At 34.1% G+C, this 20022-nt stretch overlaps 1 protein-coding gene and 3 long non-coding RNA genes across 5 annotated transcripts; 1 reads left to right on the top strand and 3 right to left on the bottom strand.

The window, feature by feature from the left end:
• Nucleotides 1-4957: 4957 nt before the first annotated feature.
• LOC138126085 (mitochondrial basic amino acids transporter-like) lies at nt 4958-6740 on the bottom strand. 2 transcript variants are annotated; one of them, XM_069041757.1, is made up of 3 exons: nt 6613-6740; nt 6389-6552; nt 4958-6091 (listed from the first exon to the last, which is right to left on the bottom strand). In XM_069041757.1, exons 2-3 carry the CDS (start codon nt 6420-6422, stop codon nt 5217-5219), a joined length of 909 nt encoding a protein of 302 aa, XP_068897858.1. In that variant the 5' UTR covers nt 6423-6552; nt 6613-6740; the 3' UTR covers nt 4958-5216. The 2 variants fall into 2 exon arrangements, with proteins under 2 accessions (XP_068897858.1, XP_068897859.1); XM_069041758.1 differs by having other exon boundaries at nt 6389-6555; nt 6613-6719.
• A 314-nt stretch (nt 6741-7054) lies between these two features.
• Nucleotides 7055-7627, bottom strand: LOC138126086 (uncharacterized). The gene is made up of 2 exons (XR_011157615.1): nt 7490-7627; nt 7055-7294 (listed from the first exon to the last, which is right to left on the bottom strand). It is a non-coding gene; the product is annotated as an uncharacterized lncRNA (long non-coding RNA).
• Nucleotides 7288-8555, top strand: LOC138126087 (uncharacterized). Its single transcript, XR_011157616.1, has 2 exons — nt 7288-7519; nt 7623-8555. It is a non-coding gene; the product is annotated as an uncharacterized lncRNA (long non-coding RNA).
• Nucleotides 8556-14404: 5849 nt separating this feature from the next.
• LOC138127146 (uncharacterized) lies at nt 14405-15421 on the bottom strand. The gene is made up of 2 exons (XR_011158114.1): nt 14921-15421; nt 14405-14863 (listed from the first exon to the last, which is right to left on the bottom strand). It is a non-coding gene; the product is annotated as an uncharacterized lncRNA (long non-coding RNA).
• Between the last annotated feature and the right edge of the window lie 4601 nt (nt 15422-20022).

The raw sequence follows: 20022 nt of genomic DNA, 5'->3' as shown, positions 1-20022 counted from the left end.
CGCTACTGAATCAAATTGTTTAGCAACAACAATAAAAGGTGAATTTATTTTTTTTTAACTGTCACGCATTTGTCATGTTAGTTTGAATTTTGCAAATTAAAATGGAAGTCTACACAAAACTAAAATGTCCGACATTTGATCTTATTTTATGGAAGGGGATTAGGAACAGCTCGAGAGGTGCAACGTTTTTACCACTTTTATCATTTTCCTCTTGAAACAACCATTTATTTTATAATTTTGACATTTAAAAAATTAATTTTGATCTCTTACAACTTATCATTTCTTGACTTGTCACTTTATAGTTGCCAAGATTCGACAGAATCCGTTTCGGCTCAGGGACGCGAGGGTCGCGGGTTCGATTCCGACCCAGGGCGAAATTTAAAATAATAATTAAAAAAAAAGGCAATATTCTGTCTCGTGATTCGGAAGTCACGTTAAGCCATTGGTCCCGGTCTATTGAGTTGGTCATCATGCCCCTCATAGATTTGTAAACCAGTCCTAGACTGTGTAACAAATTTTTTTATTTTTTATTAATTATTGTATGGCAATATAACAAAATAAAATATCAATGGATCTGATGAAAACGGTTAATTTATACCCATCATTGGCGATTAATTAAAAAATGGTTTGCTGAAGCTTTTGGAAACGCCCAACAGTTTAGAATTTTTTTTATCTGTAATTCAAAAATACCCTATGTGATGTGTTTCAAAATAGTATATTGTTATACGAGTTGCACAAGAGAGTCATTGTTGAACAAGGGGGTTTAGGGTACGACGAGTGCAGCTCTAAAGGAACGAGTTCGACAAAATGTCTTGTGAAACGAGTGTAACATGCTATTTTTTCTATTTTGGCTTCATTAATTTAATTTTAAACAATATAAATATAAAATAATTATCTTTTATTTTAATGGAATTTTGTATTGGTGAAGCAATATCATTTGACTGAAAATAAAATTTCATATTGTTTCCCAACTGTTAGTCCAATAATAATGCACCCCCTTAATAGTTTATTTTAATCCCACAACATGGATCATTGTGAAACTGTTTTTAGTGTCATAAAATGCTCATTGTGACATCGAAATAGAAAAATAAAATGTTCGTTCTTATTAGCTACTATTTTCTTTTCATTCCTGTCAGGAAATACAAATTTATTTTATCTTCAAGCGGTCGAAAGTCGTGCCTTTGTGTGTCTCCACAGAAACGGTTAAAGTGGCATTTTTTTTTCTGAGCGTAGTAGAAATACTTCAAGTCCTAGGACTAGAAGTATCCACAAGCAGCTCGACTGAGTCAAATGTAAGGTCATTTGAAGCATTTGTCACGATTCATTTATCAATTACAATAATAGTGCAAATCGCACACATTTGGCATTAACTTTCATATGAGTTGTCATAGTAACAGGTCAGTCATTTGCACCACTGATGTTCATTCCAACGTGAGCAGATATTAGATGAAATATTTAATAATTAAATTATCCCTATTAAAAAAAGCCTCTAAAAAAGAGAAATAACGAAATTATTACCAAATATTTAACCGGTTCCACACTGGTGTTTCTTGAGTCCCCGTTGTGGGCATGTACGTCGATGTCAGATGTCAAAATCAAAAATAGCGCAAGATGACCGTTCAGTGTTAAAAAGTAAACAGTTGTAAGTTGTAATCGTTTGTTATTCATCGTTTTGATAATTTTTGTTATACAGGATGTCTTACCTAAGACTTTCGAGCCTAATATCTCAATTATTTGCCAACGGATTTTTATAAATTAAAAAAAAAACAGAGATAAAGAACGACCATGAAAAACAGCATTTCTCAAAATGCACTGCGTAACTTAGTAAACTGTCACTTGTCAAATTTGACATTCATATAAATTTTCTTTAAAAAAAACAGTCAAGAACATAAATATCAAACATAACATCGTTTCGGCAAAACTTCTCTTCGTTACGAATGCTGGTATGATTGAAGTTACACTGTACGTTTTCAGAAGTTTTATAGTCACCTCTTATCTATTTTTTTTATTGATCATGTTATACAGGGTATCTATAAATGACTGTCTGGTCCAGCTTCCTATAAAAACTTGCCAAATTTTGAATGTGCCGCTTAACGTTGAATGTCACATTTTTAGGTTGTTTTGTGTTTTGCTCCTGCTAACGTTCATATATTTTTTGTTCGACACTGTCAGAATTTGAGAATTTTCTCCTGTGTGAACGGATTTTGATAAATGTCATCACTTGTCAAAACAAAACGTCAAGCTAATTTTAAAGATTTTAAGCGATTTTGAGCCTTTAAGGGGCTGGTCGAACAAAAAAACGTTGTATTCAACTCGTTCGTGTGTCAATTGGGCTTTTTTGGCACTCGTGGGCCTTTAAAGCGTTCGTTTCACTCGCGTTTTAAACTGGCCCACTCGTGCCAAAAAACCCCAATTTACACAAGAACTCGTCAAATAAACTACTATTAATATCGACACCATCAAAGGGGAACAGTCATCCTCCCATCATACTGCCACACAGTGTACTATTGGAATCATTAAATTTAAAAACATGTAATTTGTTTGTTCCGAATTTTTGCGGTTCGATTCGGTTCGCCTCGGTTCGGTTTGATTCAGCTCAATGGGTGACAAGCCTTAGACTGAACTGTCGAATATGTTATTGACTCAATCTTTTCTTCCAACATAAATACCTAACAGGGTTTTTCAGGAGAAGTATGTCTTGCAGGTTTTTCAATAAAATCTTAAATTTATTTAACAACATACACAGACTGTACACCAAATTGTTGAAATAAATAGACTACGAATGGAAGATCTCTTCTCCAAATCCTCGACAATTTCATCAGATATTGGTGGCCGTCCTGATGATTTACGAGTAGTAGCCTTGCTAACTGTTACAGTTGTTAAAAACCTGTTCACAATTTGTCCAATATGAGTTAACCAATAACTATACTGAATGTGTGGATATTTTGCCGGGAATTTATTTTTATAATCAGATAATGAATACGAGTATGTCCATTCATAATTAATGAACCTTCCACTTCGACAGTAAGAATCAACAATGAACGTGTTCTGTTCAATAGAATAAACCATCGTCAAGAAAATAACGCTAAAATAAAATTACATCAAAACCTACCCTCACAAATTTTGCCAGTCTATTTACCTCTAAAAGAGGACGTACCTATTTGCAATTTGTACTGAAAAATACAGATTTTTGCTGTTTATTAACTGATTATTGATTAGCTGTGATAAAATGAATACATATGAAGAACGAAAACTAAACTGAAAAGCGCGAACAAAACAACAACGTCAGAAGTGATAGTCAATAACGAATTAAAATTAGGCATCTGTTTCACTATAATATTTTTTTTCAAAGCTGGCGTGACCTGACAATCATTTATAGACATCCTGCGTAAACTATTTCTACTTTCTCCTGTTTTCCCTTTCATTAGTCATCAATAATTTTCATTCTTATTATCCACCTCCTTTTTTCGTTATCTCTCCCGTTCTTTCTTAATTATACCGGGTATCAACCACCAAACCTGGCCATAGGCACATTACACATATTAAAATAATATATGAGTTGCTACGAAATATATTATTGTGTAATGTCATATTGACAGCTATAATTATCATCCGTACAAACAATGCCATCAGGAAACTTTTGATGTAGGTAACGTAGAAAGTAGAAATACTTTTGAAATTTGAAAAAGGGAAGAACGATCACAGAACAGTATTATGCTCAATTATTACTGGGCAAGTTTGATGAAACAATAATATGTTTCATAGCAACTCATATATTATTTTAATATGTGCAATGTGCCTATGGCCAGGTTTGGTGGTTGATACCCGGTATGTATCTGTTATATCCCCAGGATTCTAATATGTACGTTTTTTATTATAGCATTTATGGTATCATATGTTCCAAACTTAGACCATTTAAGTGATGCGAAGCGTACGACTTAAATGGTCTAAGGTTCCAAATGTAATTCTAAACGATAATATTGGAGATTTTTCACTCAAAATCTTCATATTTTATAAGCCTACGTTTAATATTAAAAAACACTTTCATTTTGTCAAATTAAATCCAGCATGGTAACACTTCTTTCAATCTAAAATTGATAATATATTATTGTAGACATGGAATTTAGATACCCAAATAACGAAAAACTAAATGTCAATATGTTTCTCTAGTTTCCTGTCGACCTTGAATGGCAGTACCTATCATTGTCTAAAATAAGAAATCAATGTCATAGTGAACTATATAAAAATTATTATTTGCGACAACAATTTATTATCAAAGATGATCCAAAGGAGGATGTTCATCTGAACATTACTAAATCTCATGTTCGTTAATGTTGCAATAGTGCCATTTGACCTAAATTAGGTTATTATCTATGATCGAACTTGTACAAATAAATAAATTCAATGTCACATTCTGTCCGCCTAATTACATGTTAGTAAAATTCGAAATCTTATATTTCCGACTTTATTAGAATGTGCCAATCATAATAATTTATCACTCACTATACGTTTTCAATAGTTATTTATGTAACAAGTGAGTAAAGTAATACTCTTAACTCTTGTTTACAAGAAGGAAAATTTGCGCAAATCCGCCGAATAAAAAATAACAATTTTTGTTCGACATTGTCAGAATTTGAGAATTTTCTTTCTCCTGTGAGAACTCGTGGGCCTTTAAAACGCTCGTTTCACTGGTGTTTTAAACAGGCCCTCTCATGCCATAAAGCGCCCAATTTACACACGAACTCATTGAATATACTATTATGAATGAAAATTTTTATAATTGCGTTAAAAATGATGCGTGGCACTTTTTTTAACCCTTCTGGACATATTTTATGAACGTAAATGAATTAAAAATCTTGCACTTTTTTTGACGAACGTGAAAAAAGTATTTAACTGCTTGAAGCTTTATTTTTACATTGAAGTCGTTGAGTTTTTATTAAAAATTCTGAGACTAAAATCAAAGACAAAAGATTTTAATCACGTGTTATTAACTACACTATGTACAGATTTACAGAACGATTTTCCTCATGTAACATATTTAGAAGGCGATACAGTCCCTGGCGCCGTTTTGATTATTCTCTTGGAAAATTCGCTTCATTTTTGCTAAATACATAGTTCGAAATACTCCTTTTTTACATATTCATGCGATGAAACACCAGTTTGTATAATTCATCACTAAATAAGCGAAACACATTTTCTTGAAGAGATGTATTTTATCAAACCGGAGCAGCCTCTGACACTTTAAGTGTGTAGACAGCATCGGTGCACCGCCCCCACAGCAATTCCCCATCTCTAACCTTCTCCGTCACGTCATTATCACCCAACAAACGCATGGTCCACGTAACTACAGCGAATGTGGCGGCGTTTACCGGAAAAGCTCTCAGAACTGTCGGAGTAAGACCCCTGTATAAGAATCTGTAACCTTCGCTGGAAACACTCTTCTTTAAGCAGTCGATGGAATTCAGGTACTTCGTCACTCCAATACCGTCAATCTGCATTCTGGATTTGATCACATCCACCGGATAAACGATGACCCATGAGACCGTCCCCGCGACGCCCCCGGCGGCCAACATGGTGGCTGTGGAAATGGGACCTCCATCTTCGGTTCGAGTTAACCACTCGTACGTCAAAAAATATGAACTGAAAGCGGGGATTTCTCGAAGTATGGTCATATTTAGTCCTCTGAAAATTCCTCTGAATCCTTCGTGTGCGTGTATTGTTCTCAGGCACTCGACAGGTCCTTTAGTCCCATCAGAAACTTGGAGTCTCGACTTCGCCAGCTCCATTGGACTGCATAAAAAGCTCTGGAAGAGTCCAGCCGTACCTCCGGCTATGAAATGGGACTTTAGAGTGTCCGGATTGGACAAGTTCCTTTGGGTGTTGCCATAAACTCCAAAGACAATGGCGTTTATGGCGGCGACTCCCGCCAAAGGACTTGTCATTCCTTTGTACACCCCTCTGACTCCTTCTTTTGCCAACAGACTACGAAGGCAATGCACAGTTCCTCTGTATCTTGGATTCTTTGCATCTTGAGTTTGCAAATGCACTTTTACCGTGTCCAAAGGATGGCCAACTATCACACCAGCGCACCCTACAACAAAAATTCATTGATACATAAATATATGTAAGACAAATCTGGTCCGTTTGATGTCATTTAGATCTTTCCCAAGAAAACTGTTATCAGCAACGTTAACGGCATTGATGTTTGTATAGTCTGGGTCATAGGTTATCACATTTTTTGTATTGTCTAATTTTTAGTTTGAATTTGATCAAAACAATGCCAAGTAATATGCAAAAACGAGATTCTAACAATAAATTACAGGTTACAAGTGTGGTCATCTGATATTTTAGTTTTAACGCGGAATCACAAAAAACTTTGCTCTTTTACCTCCAATGCATCCTGCTAAGAAATCAAGAGCCATTGCCCGGACTTTCGATGTGGTACACGTCCACAAACACACTCAATTCCAAAGGATTCGAACTGATTAAAACTAAGTCCTTATTACGAATTGTATCGTTGTAAAAATACTTCTGAAATTTAGACTCCATGTACTGCTACAACAATTTTTTTCAAAACAATCACAATTCAGGTTATTCTCCATGGTCCTTTACCTTTTCTTTCAATCTTTGTGAACACTAATACAACACATACTAATGTAAAGTTTGAGATGTGTTTGTGTCGACTTCTTCTTTTAGACTGAGGTATTTGAATATTCATCTTATTAATAAAATATTCAAGGGTCAGGTGATAAGGACTTATCACAATTTGTTATTTATTGCCTGTTAGATAGGTTAAGACGCTATACGAATTTTGTTTAAGAAAAGTTGTTGTCTTAGACGATTACGAAAAATTTTCCGACAAAACGCGTCCTGTACGCAACGGTCAGGTCAAAGGGTGACATTTTTTACTTTCTAGTCAACAAATGCGTACAATTTATTGCTTAAATATATTTTGTGTGCAACCGTACGCGAAATGAGCACTTCGCGTGCCTAGAGCAGGCCGCGAAATTGAATTTCGCAGCCGTTGCCTTGACGACGGCCGTAAAAGTAAAAGTCATTTCAATATTTATTTATTATCACAATTACAACATATCTATCTCTATATTTGCGGTGTGATCTTACAAAATCTGGATTGGGTACAGTTAAAGTTTGATTTATGCCAGTTTTTGTGTCAGGAACGGCCGCTATTAGTACAGAATTTTCATCCGGTTTGAAGTTCCCGCCAATTTCAAATGGAGTGGTCGCCTGATGATTCGATGATTGACGTATTGACGAGTCGGTAAAAAAGATCGATCTAGAACAGACACGTATGAATTAGGTTAATTTTCCACCGGTCAAAAAGGGAAATATCTAGTAACTAGTAAGTAGTAACATATCCTGAATCATGAATGGCATCAACAGACATTTTGGTTTATTTGTCTCTTCGCACGGCATCTGATATTTCCACGATTAAAATAACCTAAAACTTATAACAGAATTTAACGTTTACCTGTCACAATAAATAAATTCCAGTAAATAGGTAAGCCAATGCAACATTATCCGACAGGGTTTTCACATTCTTCTTGTTACATCAGTCTCAAAGTCACTGTAACATTTTTTATATTGCTGTTTCGATTTTTCAGGTTTCAAATGCGACACTGCACAATTTATAATCTTTTTTTAACTCTGGATGAGTACACGGAACAAGAGCTGCATATTTGCGGTATAATCTTACAAATTCTGGATTGGTGACAGTAAAAGTTCGTTTTATGTCAGTTTTTGTGTCAGGAACGGCCACTATTAATACAGAATGTTCATCCTTGATGTCATCGATAGACATTTTGGTTAGTTCGTCATCGTCTCTTCGCATGGCTCCTAATATTCCCATGATTAAAATGACCTAAAAAAAGGGCAGATTATACAGCAAATTGATCTGGTCTCGTGTCAATACCTTACACTTTTTCACCTGATAACCAACTGATTTTTTTTCAAAAAAGGTACCAATTTCAGAAACTTCGTAACACCAATGCCATCCCGTATGTTCAGCGTGAGCTTCAACATTGAATATGTACTCCATAAAGTTGAACTTTTCACAGTTTTTGATTTTTCCATTAAATAAGCCAAAACAACATTCTCCGACACCGTTTCCACATTATTTTTATTACACCGCTCTTTAAAGTCATTGTAACACTTATCGTACTGCCGTTTGGACTTTTCTGGTATTAAATTGGACACTGCACAATCTGGGGAAGTAGACGGAACAAAAACGTTGTAATTTTTTTGCGACATTTTTCCAATTTTTCTCAAAATGAATTGTTTTATTTATGTCGTTTCCATAGCGACATGGCGACATGTAGGCCGACTTTATTTTTATTGACAGTGAAGGAAATTTTACTTGTTCATTTTATAATTACAAATTTTCGGGTTGCACACAAAATGTTGTGTACACCTCGGCTACGAAATCCTTTGACGACCTCGAGATTGTCTTGTCTCGGCCGCAAAGCGGCCTTGACGACAATTTTTCTCTCGGTTCGTCAAAGTAGGATTTCGCAGCCTTGCTATACAAATAACTATTTTCTACAACTGTCAAAAAAACGTGACATTTATGCATCGTTATCAAGTCGCAAAGTATGTCATTTTTGATAGTGAAAAAATATTTGTCAAAAAGTTTCCTTGGATGCTAAAATAGTTATATTTTAGCACCCAAGGAAACTTTTTGACGAATATTTTAGCATCCAAGGAAAATTTTACAAAAATTCAAAAATTCAAAAATTTTAAAATGCTGTTGTAGAAAAAATAGTGTTTGTATTTCGTGCGCAAGATGATTGTTTTGTTGGCGCATTCGAATGAGTTTGAAGTCTCGACCTGACGGTCTCGACCAAAAACTCATTCTCATGCCCCAACAAAAAACAATCACTTTGCGCACTTAATACAAAAATAACTATTGTTTGAGTGTTTTTTTCACTCCACTAATTGAAAATTAAAATAAATTGAAAACAGAAAAATCAGAATGCATATTTGCTTTTAAGAGGACACATAATAGAAAAGTTACTATTTCTTAGTAGGATATAATGATAATACTTGAGGCATTGACCTATTAGCAAAAATTTTTATCTCAATTACACTATTTATTAATAAGTTCATTGTTAACAGCGATAACGTATACCCAAGAATTTGATTTGTCATAAACTCATAACATTAGTGAAAAACACATTTAGAAGGAATTGAAATTATTTTGTCCCATAATTAAAAAATAGTTATTTTTATATTAAGTGCGTGAAGAGAGTGTTTTTTGTGCATGAAAAGGTCTTTTACGCCGAGACGAAGGTCGAAGCAGTATAAGCCTTTGAATGCACAAAAACAATTTCGCGCAACAATATTTTTTCTATAATTGATTCAAAAAATTGAAATTAAAAATTCAAATTTTTGAAGGAACTCTGAAGTTTCAATGCAGTGACCATGTTGCTAGGTAACTAATAAAAAACAGTGCGTGAAATGAAAAACAGAAATAGTCGTATGCGTGAAATTGCATTTCACACACTGTTTTGTATGGTTTCTATGGTTTCGATCTTACTAACAATGCAAAAAAAAAATACACGTCAGAAAATGACCCACTTCAGGCACAGATAACGATGCGTGAATTTCAATTTTTTGAATCAATTATAGAAAAAGGAATTTTTCAATAGTATATTATGATACGAGTCTTATAAGAAGCATTTTATCGCACGCACGGTTTTAGGCCACGACGAGCTTGCGAGGAGTGCCCTAAAGGAGTAAGTGCGATAAAATGCCTTATAAACGAGATGTCATACCTACAGTATTTTTTCTACTTTGCCACTTTTTCAATGAAAAAATAGCTATTTATGCACCAAGGGCGTTACAACGATGATTTTATTTTTCACTATACGTGTTCTTTAAAAAAAAATGGCATCTTATTCTTATTACGCCCTGTTTTATTCCCCGGTTGTTATGGACATGTTTACGTATTTCGTATCCTAGGAGTTATCATGCAAGTGAAAAATAAAATAATTTAAAATTTAACACCGTTAAAGTTGAAGGATTCCACCCAAGGTCACGTCTGCGGTCTGCCGCGACACCACAGTATCCGTCAAAATTAAAAAATTAAATTTCACTATTTTTAGTATTATTATTATATCACGCCTTTTCCTATTACGATACGCAAAACAGTATCGTAATAGCATCAGTACGAACGCAAAGTAGAAAATAGTATATTAAAACACAAGTTTCATAAGACCAGTCTTGAAGCACGAATTCAAGATTAAAAAACGAGTGGCTTAGCCACGAGTTATTTTAAAGAATGAGTGCTTCATGGTCTTATGAAACGAGTTTTTTATACTATTTTTTGTAATTTGCCCTTTTTAAGCCGTTTTTAAACAAAAATGTTTACTTTTCTTGATTTAGGGATTTTTGTGGCGGTTGGTAATGTCTTATTTTAAAAGTGAAAATTTGATCAAGTCTTCAAAGTCGCCTTTTGTTTTATTCAAATTTTGTCACAAAACACGAATATGAAAGATAATCTTTCATGTACGCCCGCTGAAATACGTGAAATTGCCAAAAATACGGTCGCAAATTTGTTGCCTGATAAATCCTGATAAATAATTCTTTGCACATTTAGTAATTTAAACTGACACGCATGACGGATCAAGCTTTGCCAACGTAAAAATTTTCGTAAAATGTTCCGTGAAATAATGGCTATAAGGACATCCCAGATGATGACGTCGCGTTCGTTAATATGTCTATTAGAGAATCGAAATGGAGGCAAATTACAAAAACAATATTACGCATCTAGAATGGAAATTCATTCACAGCGTAAAATATAGATAGTAGATTATATCATTAAGAGTAGAAGTGAATCTATTTGTGCTAAGCCCAGAGATAGAAGACCGAGACGAAGTCGAGGTTAGCAACTGGGCGAAGCACTAAAAGACCTTCTACTCTGAATCATATGTACTACATATTTTATCATCAAGCGGGTAAAAAAAAAATCGGACATTGACTCATTTATTTTCTTTTGTTACAATTACAGTAAAATGACAATTTTCAAACTTACAATTGTCAAATTTTAAGGCACCCGTAATTCCTAATTCTCTTGTTGCAATACTATGTGTACTTAAAGGTTCAGTAATATTAGTAAAGTCTACTAAAGTCCAAAGTTTACTTTTTAACGTTGAACGGCCATCCTGCTATTTTTGATTTTGACATCTGTCATCCAAGCACCTGGGCGACTCGTGTTACACCATAGTGGAACCGGTTAAATATTTGATAATAATTTCGTTATTTCGCTTTTTTAGGGGCTTTTTTTAATAGGGATAATTTAATTATTAAATATTTCGTGAAATTATTAATAAATAAATCGTGAGAAATACTTCAAATGACCTTACATTTGACTCGGTCGAGCCGCCTGTGGACAAATGCCCACACAGGAGTTGAAATCAACTCCTAGGCCTTGAAGTGTGTCAAGTCCAATACAAAAAAGCAACTTCATACTTTTCTATAGAGATACACAAAGGTGCAATTTTCGACCACTTAAAGATAAAAGAAGTTTTTTACGCATTTAGAATAGGAATTTATTCACAGCCTAAAATAATAGTTATTTGTGCAACGAGATAGGAAAAGTGACTTTTTTCCGTACGAGATGCGGGATTTTTAATCGAGACGTAGTCGAGATTAAAAACGCGTCGAATGTTGTAGTACATATTTATAATAAATAATATAATTGCTGGTTTTCATTTGTTTTACTTTTTCTAACTAGGTAGGAAAAGTACTACTTTTCCTAACCGAAATGAATGTGGAAATGTAACAGTTTTCGATACCGAATTAGAAAAAGTTATTTATGTACTTTTCCGTTGACCGCTTGTTAATTTCAATATTAATGAATTATTTTGTCTAGAATATAGTGTATTAATGGACCTCATTAATACACTATTTTTCATTAATCAACGGTTTGTGCGATTTTGACGTTTTGATGATATTTTGATGTATGAACAACCTCGAACGTATATTGTTTGCACTTACCAACACTGCAGCAGGTAATGCAGCAGGGTTTTCTATATTTTATAGCTCCATAACTGCACAATTACGAATTCACTTTTTCAAAAGCCGACCTTTTTGGTTATAATTCGCATGTCAAATTTTTCAAAGGTAACTAGTTTTTCCTAGCAACCGTGATTTTTACGTGAAATTCAATGTGCATGGAGTTGACGTCTCCTGACGCTCTTTGTGGAAAAGTGAATAGAAAGTGTTGAAAAATTTTAAAATGGCCTACCCTGAGGACAAAAAAAAGGATGAAGATATTTTATAAGGTCTTATCTTTATCGAAAAAGATAAAATTGGTTTCGATTTGGCTTTAATTTGAAATTTTGTCACAAAAAAAAAAGTTTGCGGTCAACGAAAAATTTATGTAATCAACTCGTTTGTTAATGGGCGATTAATAATCTCAACTATTAAAGGCACTCACTCGCTACACTCGTTCGTGCTTTAAACAGTTTCGATTATTAATCGCCTTCCTTAACAAACTAGTTTATTAAATAACTATTATTTTACACTTTGGAAAACTTTACAGTTTAGTACATCCGCAGTTACGAAATTCAATTCATTATCAGTTTCACCACCATATTCATTCATTTTATGGAAATATGTAACTAAATCAAACGTGCATACTTCAACTTAGCCACACTTTTTGACTTTTCACTGCTTACCTAAGTTACGTAATTATGTAATTACCTACTGTAAAAAATTAATGCTTCTTAATGTATATTTTTATGTTTTATCAATTACTTATTTGTTTCATAATAATTTTATTTTACAGGGACAATGATGTTGCAAAAAATGATGTATACAACTTGTGTATAAAACATTTTTTTACGCGTGACATTACAACACTCGCTGCGCTCGTGCGTGTAAACTCCTCACTACTACTTTATATACGTTGCATACATTACTATTACGTACACAATACCTGATCATTTCAGTATAGTGTTGCATAAACAAGCATTTTTGCTAATGTGCATGTACATATTAATATGAGTAATATTCAAAGGTGAGGACACCTCTTTTGAATGTCAAATCATCACAGAACACGCACTGATCTCGTTTTTTCAGTGATTTCTTCAAATTGAGAAATAGCATACCGATAAAGTTACAATACAAAAATATCAATCAATAAACTTTGAACTTAGACAAGGGAAATCTTAATTTCGTATTCCCAGCAAATACATATACTGAGTTGAGAGTTTATGTTGCGAAACGAAAATAATAAAATAATCGAAGAACAATGTTGTCACTAACATAAATTAACACCCATAAACAAATTCAAAATTTTCCACTAAGATGTTATTGTACGTCACTTAATCGAGTCAAGTGAAATGTAACTTTAGTTTTTATCCTATTTTCATAGTAAACGTGAAGAGGACAAAGAAACATTGCCATGAGGATTTGTTGTGTCTTTGATAAATTTTTTCAATTAAGTTGAACCAGCCTTGTCTATTGTTAATGTATACAATTGCGGAGACTAATAATAAATTAAAAAGAAAATAAAACGATGGTCAAAAGAGAGTGCGTTCACAAAAACAATGCATTTATTTTAATTATGTTCTAAAAACGACGTGTGTCTTATCGGTAAACATAATCTTTAATAGCTGGAATTGACGCATTGCGAAAACTATATCAGTGTGAACTTTACCTACTAATTTTTCTTTCGTTGGAGATAAATTAAATTTAGAAACAAGAAGCCACACTTTGTTGCGAAAGTTCCTAACGATATCTGTACAGATCAAGTTAATTTAATTTTTACATAGCAACTATTAGTTCTTAAACATTGATTACTTATCAATAACTAAATGACAGTTTGTATGAAACATGTTTACTTTGGACTTTCAATTTCTTATATTAACGCGTATTTTGAGTGTTTCAAGATGTTAAAAAATATGCTAAAAGTCAAATTTTAATTTTAAGAATGGTACTATTCCGCACACGGAATCTTGGCCACAACTGACATTTAACTGACAAATATGTGTGAACGGGCCTTTACTGAATATAATCCAACTTTTGACTCTATAATGCCATTTGATGTCATAAGAAAAACTTCAAAGTGATTTTTAATAATTGTCATTTATTAATGACACTAATGATTGGTTTACATAAATTTTTTTAGAAATGTCTAAAAAATGTTGGACAACATTCCGTAACCGGAATAGCACATACAAATTCCAATCGAGAACCAGCATATGGAACTTTACACTGTCTTACAAATAAAGGGTGTTTTTTTAAATCTGGCGTCGAAGTTGGCGTTGAAGAGTCGATTGCGAACACTCCATCGAAATGACAATATTTAATTTGACATTTCAACCTAGATCTAACCTCACTTTTAATTTAATTAATCGACAATTCAACATGCTAATGCAACTAAAACGAAAAAATTAACTTTAATCAGGAAATAACGTTTACAATAAATAATCAAAATGTGCTCCATCAACTTCAAGGCATTTACGAACTCTTCCAACAATTCCGGTGCTCACATTTGCTAACATTTGAGGATTATTATTAATCTCATCAATTTTCGCAACTATTGCCTCACGCAACTCGTCGAGGTTATTTAACCGATGCTGGAAAATCGAGTTCTTTAAATAGGGCCACAAAAAGAAGTCACACGGAGTGAGGTCGCAGGATCTTGAAGGGTAAGCTATGGCTGTATTTCGGCTGATGACTCGTCGATCAAAAAATTCTTGTATCATATTCAACGTCTCTAATGTGGTGTGTGCAGGGGCCCCGTCTTGTTGGAAATACCCGTTTACAATTTCATCATCATGAAGCTGTTCAAAAAATTGCTGTATGATTTCCCGATACCTTACAGCCGTCAATTTTTCTGAAAAAATTGGCATCGTTAACTTTTTTGAGAAGAACATTTTTATGGTATTTGTACCGTTAAAAAAAATTGGTCCAATAATCCTGCGTCTTGAAATAGCCGCCCAGACTCCCACCTTTTGGGGGTGTAAAGGAACCTGTTCAAAGAAATTAGGTTTTTCTGAACTCCACCATCGCATGTTTTGTGAGTTGACATAACCGTCCAAGTAGAACCAAGATTCGTCTGAGAAGAAACTCCAGTTCAGCAAATTTTCGTTCATGGTGTTAAGAAACCAATGGCAGTATTCCACACGCACAGGATAATCAGCTTCAAGAAGTTGCTGTACCGCCTGCAGACGATAGGGGTACAGATGGATATCCTTTTTCAAAATGTTGTGACAACTGCTGGTTGACAATTGAACTTGTTGTGAGAGCCGACGAACAGAAGTTCGTGGGACTTCGTCCATAACTTGTCTCACATTCGCAATTGCTTCCTCTGTTCGTTTTGTAGGGCGACCACTACCCTTTTTCCGATCAACCGATCCAGTTTCGCGAAAGATTTGAATACATTGCGTTAAATTATGATATATATATATATTGTAGGTTAACGCGGCATCGGGAAATTGTAGGCGAAATTCTTCGAAACAGGCTTCAATTAAATATTGCCACTCACCATCAATGAGATGCCCGTTACGAAAATATGATTCGACTATGTAAATTTTCTGTTCTTGCGAAAAAACCATTTTATTTGACACAAATTGAAAATTCAAATTGATTTCAAATAAATTGACATTAGTGACAGTAGTGACACTACATTGTGGTGCATTCATAATTGACTCTGCAACGCCAACTTCGACGCCCAATTTAAAAAAACACCCTTTACATATTCTGCTTTAGAACAGTTATAATGGTTGTGTATTCAATGGTTATGCCGAAATATTTATGATGGTAATATCTGTAAAAAAATAAACATAAATATTATTTGAACAGAAAATATGATAGCAAATTGACAAATTGGCATATTGATAGTCTTAGAAAATTGTGGAAATTTGTTTCTAATCGCGTTAGCACAAAAATAAAATCGCATACACTCCGTTTCTGAGTTAGATGCCGGTAAGTCGTAAACCCGGGTTGTCATAAATCAATAATAATCACCGCTTAACACACACATATGCAAATTTATTTGTGAAGATACTGGCGTTAACAAATTGGCCATCCTCCTTCTGAAAGCTGTGTACAGGTGTAAGAGTAAGAAAACATGATGTTTGGAAGTGGCATCTTCCAAACATCATGTTTTCTTAGTAAGGGATAGTAGTGATAGTACCTTTAAAGCAGAAAATCCAAAAAGTTGAATTATAACATTTTAATACCAGTAATACCAGACATATTAATATTTCTGCTTATAATTAAGTATTCATGAAAGGTTTTGGATGCACTAGAATCTGTCAGCTCTTCGGTCGTTTTATGGCTTAGCGGCATCGGGCTCAGAAACAGAGTATAACAATGTTGATGTATACCGGAGAACTATAAAAATGCAACAACCAGTACATTTATGCAAATCAATCAAAGTGAAAAAATGCTTGTTGTGCACATTAGGTATCTCAAATTAAAATACTGATAATTTTTTTGCTGCTTTATCTTCATGTCTTCGTTCTTATTCTCAAAATACCCACGTCAGACAGATCCTGGTCGTCCTAGAAGACTACGAACGGTATCCGTGATTTTTTGCTGTACAAAATCGAAATGAAAACATTTCGCAAGTTCGTGATGCGTTCGTTGCAACTACAGAACGTGTCATTTCAAGGATAACTATAAATCGCAATTTGGTTGCGATGGGGCTGCATACCTCTCACCCTTTTTGGATGCTACCACCCACTGCAAGTCACAAGGCTCGTCTCCTTGAATGATGTCCAGCTAGAGTCGAATGGGACTATTGTTTTAGTGATGAGATCATGATGGCTATAGAAGAGTCAGGTGTGTCCGGGGTGAAAGACAAAATGTAGAGTTTGTGTTAGAACCACACAGAGCAATCACTGGGGGAATTATGATGTGGGGGGTTGTCTGCTATTCACCAGAGACAGTTGTTAGGCCGTATCCCCAAATTCTTGGGAATATGATTTTTCATCATTTTTCATATAGTTCGCCGAATTTTACCATTTTTACAAATGCCTGCTATGGGGATTCTTAACTGACCATCCAGGTCTCCAGATTTATCGCCACCATTTAGAGCAACGGTGGCCAAGCCGCGGCACGCGTGCCACTATTTGCCCGCGGTGACAATACTCGCGCGAAGTAAAAACTTTTTCCTTGTTATTCGATTCAGATGAAACAGTAGGGCAGGGGTACATAATGCATTATCGTTCAGAAGAATGAAACAGAAATGAAAAAGTGGCACGTCAAATATTTTTAATAAATTTTTAATAAAATAAAGTGGCACTCGAGAACAAAAAGGTTGGCCACCGTTGATTTAGAGCATGTGTAGGGTAGCATCGGTTGATCTCTGCAGCGATTACTTCAGCCGCCATCAACGTTAAACCAATTTCGTGGATGTGTCCAGCAGGCCTAAGACCACTTATCGCAAGAAGAAATAGACCATCTAATTCGATTCATGCCACGAAGAATTAGAAAGTGTTCGAATAACTGCCGCAGACCAACTCGTTATTAAAACTTTGTGGTGCAATATTATTTTTGATTTTTGGAGTTTCATGGTTTTCTTATCATTTTATTAGACCTTCAAGGTCTGTATAAAAACAAAAAAAATCTATGCAAACAATCGATATTTTCCAGATATTCAATTTCCTTTTGTTCTTCAGTATGCAGTACCTATAACTATCAACTAGTTACAAATTATGTAGTTTATTACCATGGCTACTAGATTTTAAAGTTGTACTTTAATAATTATTTAAATTATCTGATGCAGTTCTGTAAAAAAACAAAATAGGACCTTTATTCAAATAACATTTTTTTTTCTAAAATTACTTCCTGAACAAGATGTCAACGTTTTTTACAGCTATTATAAATCACCCTGTATATTTAGTAATTTAGGAGTACTGATGAAGTGATGAGTTTTTTAAACTTGTACATTTTTCGCTAACGTTAACAGTAGAAATGTAGTAGTAATCCATTATCGATCCTAATTCATATCAATGATCTAATTAGGTATATTGAAAAGATTAAAATGGATAGTGGGTCGGATCACAATTTAGATATGTTCTTGCAAAATATAATTAAACACAACTAGACCACTAATTATAGTTTTAGTAATGTGATGATATTTCCTTTAATGTAACTAATATTAATTGATTTGACATTTTCATACTAATCAAAACAATTTGAATGTCTAATTACTATTGAGCGTTGATGATCGAAAACTGCTAATTAAACTTAGAAACTGTATTCATCAAATTGTATAAGAAAATAAACTCTAAAATAAATTGAAAAGAATAAAAAGACGGAAAAAAAGTAGAGCTTGTGCCAACTGTCATGATCGATGACCCTGACAAAAGTGCGCGAAGGTGGAGCCCAATTTTGATAAGTGAAACGTAAAAACATCGGTCGTTTGGTTAGAATATTCAGGGTGGTGCCAAATTTGCATTTTACACTGTCCAACGGTTTGGATTAGAATGCTCGACATTATCTAGGGCTCTGTCGCCAAATAAATATCAACATAAATTAGCTCACAAATCTGTAAAGTGTGACAAAATGGTACCGATGTTTTTAGTTCGAATAGTACAGCCGCTTCGGTACGCATTTTGGTTTCTGCGTCATCGATCATGAGAGTTGGCACGAGCTCTATCTACATAACTGTAAAACCTGAAAATGAGGCTCTTTTTGCAGTAAAGTTCAAATTCAATCCTACAAAATTTCGAAATACATTTATTAATATGGATTCAAGCGCTCAAAATCAGACGTTTTTGATTTTTTTAAATTCAAAATAATTTTCTGCTAATCCCGCTAATTTATCTGCACTTTATAACTACCTTTTTTTTGAAGCTGAATATAGATTATGTAAACACTGAAACTGTTTTGAAACAGTATGAAATATAAAAAAAACAAGTTTTGTAACATTACACTTGGAATATGCCTTTGGGAAGACTAACTACTGTTGACTGTAAAATTTTCGACCCTGTACATGCATATATACCTATACCCAAAAATGGCGTACAAACTACTTACTACCTTATCGAGAATGTTTAAATGTACATGAAAAACATATGGAAAAAATGTTTCCGACAAAAAATCTAATTATTTTTATACGTAGGTATCCCGCCTCCACCCGGCGGCACGGCAATTTTGCCGGAGTACATACACTATTACGGATATTACTATCAAGTAATAGTGCAGTGCTTATCAACATAATTACCGGCGTCTCGCCTCCGCATTTTGACTTTGTTGTATATTATGTTCTGTGTCAATGTTAAGGAACTTCCTCACGATGTGACATGAGTATAATAATATACCTTTTTGAATTTCAACTACCAATGTGTTATCTAAATCCAGAATTTTTAAATTTTTAAAAAGAGTTTGCGGTAATATTCCCGTTGCTGAAATTACAAGTGGTAAAATCGAAATTTTTTCTAAACACCAAAGATTTCTCATAGCAACGGAAAGCTCTAAATATTTATTAATTTTTGTGTTATATGTCTGTGTTATATTATGTGAATTTGGAACAGCTATATCTAAAAGGTATGCTTGCTTTTGTTGTTTATTTAAAATTATAATGTCTGGTCTGTTATGCTTAATATGAATGTCAGTTAAAATTGTTCTAACAAAATATAACTTGTAACTGTCATTTTCCAAACAACTTTCTGGTGTATAACTATAATGTGGTTGTGTATTCTTTAATAAATTGAATTTAACAGCTAAATTCATGTGTATAATTTTAGCGAATATATCGTGACGTTTTTTATATTCGCTTTGAGCCAAAACGGTGCAAGAAGAAATGATGTGTTCAATTGTTTCCCCTTCAGTTCCGCAAATCCTACATTTATCAATTATCGATTGTAAACCGCATATGTGTTTTTTATAATTTCTTGTATTTATAACACGATCTTGTATTGCAAATATAAAACCCTCCGTCTCAGGGTGAATATTTGATTTCTTAAGCCATGCATGAGAGGCCTGAATATTAACTTCTGGTTGTTCCAGTTCTTTAAAGTATCTCCCATGTAATGACTTCTG

The sequence above is a fragment of the Tenebrio molitor genome, chromosome 3 (assembly GCF_963966145.1).
Source record: "Tenebrio molitor chromosome 3, icTenMoli1.1, whole genome shotgun sequence".
In the NCBI taxonomy this organism is placed as follows: Eukaryota; Metazoa; Arthropoda; class Insecta; order Coleoptera; family Tenebrionidae; genus Tenebrio; species Tenebrio molitor.
This window is presented reverse-complemented; position numbering and strand designations above follow the sequence as displayed.